This window comes from Lotus japonicus, chromosome 1 (genome assembly GCF_012489685.1).
Source record: "Lotus japonicus ecotype B-129 chromosome 1, LjGifu_v1.2".
Taxonomy (NCBI): Eukaryota; Viridiplantae; Streptophyta; class Magnoliopsida; order Fabales; family Fabaceae; genus Lotus; species Lotus japonicus.
The window spans coordinates 28,134,241-28,137,983 of NC_080041.1; the positions used below are offsets into that span (position 1 = coordinate 28,134,241).

The window sequence follows — 3,743 nt, forward strand, 5'->3', positions numbered from 1 at the left end:
CTATGCTTCTGCCTTTCCTTCAACTTCCACCGGAATAGTGAAACTTTCGGGGTCTCTTCTTTTCATCGGCATCTTCCGCTGCAAGATGGCACTACACTCTTCCGTCAACACTACCGTCTCATCAACCCCCTTCAAAGTCATCCTCTTAGACAAGATATCCTTCATGAACCTAGCATATATGGGCATTTGCTCCAAAGCGTCGGCAAAAGGGATATTAATGTGGAGTTTTATGAAAACTTCCACAAACTTTGAGAACTTCTTGTCTATGTTTTTCTTAGTCAAGGCCTTAGGAAAAGGAATCTTGCTAACCTTAGGAGTAAGGTCTCTAACCTCTTTAGTCTTGATGGGTACCACAATCTCTCCCTCAACTATCTCCTCATTCTTTCCTCCCTCTGTTTTTTTTTTCAATTCACTCATCACCCTACCACTTCGAGTAGTCACCACAGAGGCATTCTCCTGTTTTGGATTGGGGATAGTATCGGAAGGAAATTTACCTTGAGGTCTTTCGGCTATTAGCTTGGCCAGCTGGCCAAATTGATTCTCTAAGTTTTTAATAGCCGCCTCCTGGTTTTTGTAATTGTTCTCAGTTCGGTTGATGAAAGTTTCAACCAACTCCTCCAAATTCTTCTTGCTACCACCGCTTTCACCTTCTATTCTCTCTTGTGGCTGCCTTGAGGATTGGCCTTGAATGCCTTGATTAGGGAATTGCCTTTGATACATACCTCCTTGGCCATTATTGCTTTGCCTCCAAGAGAAATTGGGGTGGTTTCTCCATCCAGGATTGTAGGTATTGGAGAATGGGTCATTACGAGCTTGACCCATGGCTTTGACTTCCTCTTCCGGCCTAGTCTCAGTACAGTCTTCACTATCATGCTGTCCTCCACAAGTCACACACTCCACCTTGGCAATTCTACCACCAACCTTGGTGGTTTTCATTTGGTTCTGAATCTCGGCCATTTGCTTGGAGAGTTGCTTGTTGGAGGCAATAAGTCGATCATAAGCCTCAACTTCAAGGACTCCTCTTCGAGCTTGACAATCATTACTAGAGTTCATGGGTCTCAAAGCCATCTTTTCAATCAGCTCATACCCAACTTGTGGAAGAAGGGCATCGAACTCACCGTTTGAAGCCGCATCTAAACCAAACCTTGAAGAATATTGGAGACCATCATAGAACTTAGCCACTTGCTGTGCTTGGGTGAGGTTGTGTTGTGGACACTTCCTCAATAGATTTTTGAAACGTTCCCAAGCTTCATAGAGATTTTCATCCGCAGCTTGGGCAAACGTCATTATGTCATTCTTCAACTTTCTCAAGAGGGCTCTTGGAACAAATCTAGTGGTGAACTTCTCGGCAAGATCCTCCCAAGATGTAATGTTACCTTGAGGCTGTGAGTTCAACCACTCTTCAGCTGTGGCCCTCAATGAGAATGGAAACAAGCTCAGGCGGATTGTGTCCGCTGAGAAATTCTGTACTCTGTAGGTGTTGCAATTGCAGATGAACCGCTCCATGTGTGCATGAGGATCCTCGAGAGCACCTCCACCATACAAATTTTGGCTCACCAAATTGATAAATGCCGGTCTCAGCTCAAAGTTTCCCATGCCTTCAGGGAAAACAATGTTGCCGGGATAGTCGTAGCTCATGGCAGCCATGGTGAGGTCTCTCAAAGAGCGATTGGCGTTCTCAGCCCTTGCTCTACAAGTCTTTGAGCGAGGGCCTCTTGCACCCTTACATCTATGTGCGTTTGCATCTCTTCTGTAAGATCAAGGTTTGATCAGTGGTTGCATCTCTATGTTTTGATGATTACAATTAAGGTTTGTGATGATGAACAATTGTGGTACCCTAACGTTTGTCTTTTTAAGATGTGACAAACAGGTTCTGAATCTGACCCAAGCCTATTCGTTCAGAAGAAGAAGAACGAAGGGTTACTAAAAAGAGAGCTCCTTAACCTACCATGTTCGTTCTGAACAGTGGCAAATACTTCAGAAGCTCTGAAGATGGAAGCTCTCAAGAAGCTCTGAAGAACTCAAGTCAGAAGTTCTGAAGACCAGATGTTCCAGTGGAACGGTCCAGAAGCAGAAGACTCAAGTTCTGAAGACTTGCAAGAAGTTGGTTCTGAAGACCCAAGCTATTCTAGCTCTGACGATCAGAAGTTCTGAGGAACGTGTTCAGAAGCAGAAGTTGCAAGGTCAGAAGAATCCAAGCTTCAATCTGACGTTGATCAGAAGCTTCACCAACGTTCATCTGAAGCTCCTTGATCACAAGTCAACTGGTGAAAAGACAGGTCGCTATCACAGTACAACGTCGTACATGTCTCAGTCTGTCCGCCACCTACCTTGTACAGCCTAGCAGTCTGATATCACAGAATTGCCACTCCAACGGATAAAACCCTAGCAACGGCTACATCACAAGTCTTGGAGTATATAAAGGCTGAAGAAAGAAGAAAGAAGCTAAGAAACTTTGCTGAAAACATTCAACATATACAAACCATTCTCTTAGCATTATTTCTTCACTGTTCTTAAACATCTGAGTTTACCATTCGCTTGTTAGAAGCACTAATTGTAAACCCGAAACCTTTTACATCACATTGTAAAGTTCATCAAGAGACCAAGGTTGGTCGGATCTTGAGAGGACTGAATCAAGGCTGATTCAGTATTTAGCTAGTCTTAAGAGGATCGGTAGATCAGCTTCTTAAGAGGATACTAGTGAGAAAATCAGTGTATTGTTAGTCACTTAGAAGGTCGCAAAGTGCAGTTGTAACACTCATTGATTTTAGTGGGTTGCCTTCATCAGAAGAAGGAAGAAATCACCTTCACAGGTGGACTGGATTAGCTTGAGCTTTTATCTCAAGTGAACCAGGATAAAATACTTGCGTGCTTTACTTTCTATCATTCAGCACTTAGTTTTTATCTTTGAGTTTTGAAAAAGCTTAAAAGTATACCCGTGATTCAAAAACTCTATTCAAACCCCCCCCCCCCCTTTTTAGTGTTTTTCGCACCTTCATCTTCCTCCGTCATTTGAGCAGCCATGACTTCAAGCCTTTGTTGGGCTCGGCGACAGTGAAGAGTACGTTCAGGCTCCGGATCAAACTCCAATGGATCCGTGCCAAGCCTACCTTGCATAAACTGAACTACAAAACCAAAGAAAGGTTAGTAATACCTGTTCAATACAATGTAAAAACTACAAACTCGTAACTTAAACCGAAAACCACAAACAGTCCCCGGCAACGGCGCCAAAGACTTGTTGGTCAATCTGCAAGTGCACAGATATTTCCGGATTTTAATTATCAAATCCACAGGGACCGTGAGTGAGAATTATGGTTTAAGCTTGAAGCTTGTGAGTTTGAAAGCAAGTAAAATTCAGATTTTGGATTTGTTTGTTTGTAACAAGAGTTTGCAAAATTAGCAATAGTAAAGAGATGAAAATATCAATTGATAAAGATGCTCTGGGTTAATGTTCATCCAATCCTCCCTAGTCAACCTACCCTATGCAATTGAAACCTTGAATCAACCCCTTGTTGTTATAGCCTAGATACTCACTCATTGATTCCTCACATGAGAAATTCTCCCATACTAAAAGCTAAGCCCAATTCCTTGTGTACCTAGTCATTTATATGAGGATTAAAAGCATGCAATTTTCAAGCCAACATGACCAATCCCCCACTCTATTCCTAGAAGCAAGCATAGAGAGATCAATTTCAACCCAAGTCCCTAAACCACAACAATCTTCCGATATGATTGTAATTTAG

General features: G+C 42.6%; 1 protein-coding gene and 1 non-coding gene across 2 annotated transcripts; one reads left to right on the plus strand and one right to left on the minus strand.

The window, feature by feature from the left end:
• LOC130731798 (uncharacterized) lies at positions 1-1,287 on the minus strand. The gene has a single exon (XM_057584020.1). It carries the CDS (start codon positions 1,285-1,287, stop codon positions 1-3), a length of 1,287 nt encoding a protein of 428 aa, XP_057440003.1.
• LOC130734843 (small nucleolar RNA R71) lies at positions 1,199-1,305 on the plus strand. Its single transcript, XR_009018182.1, has one exon. It is a non-coding gene; the product is annotated as a small nucleolar RNA R71 (small nucleolar RNA).
• Positions 1,306-3,743: the final 2,438 nt, after the last annotated feature.

Bases quoted from the DNA above. Each gene is read 5' to 3' on its own strand.
- LOC130731798 (XM_057584020.1), bottom strand. From the start codon at position 1,287: ATGACGTTTGCCCAAGCTGCGGATGAAAATCTCTATGAAGCTTGGGAA.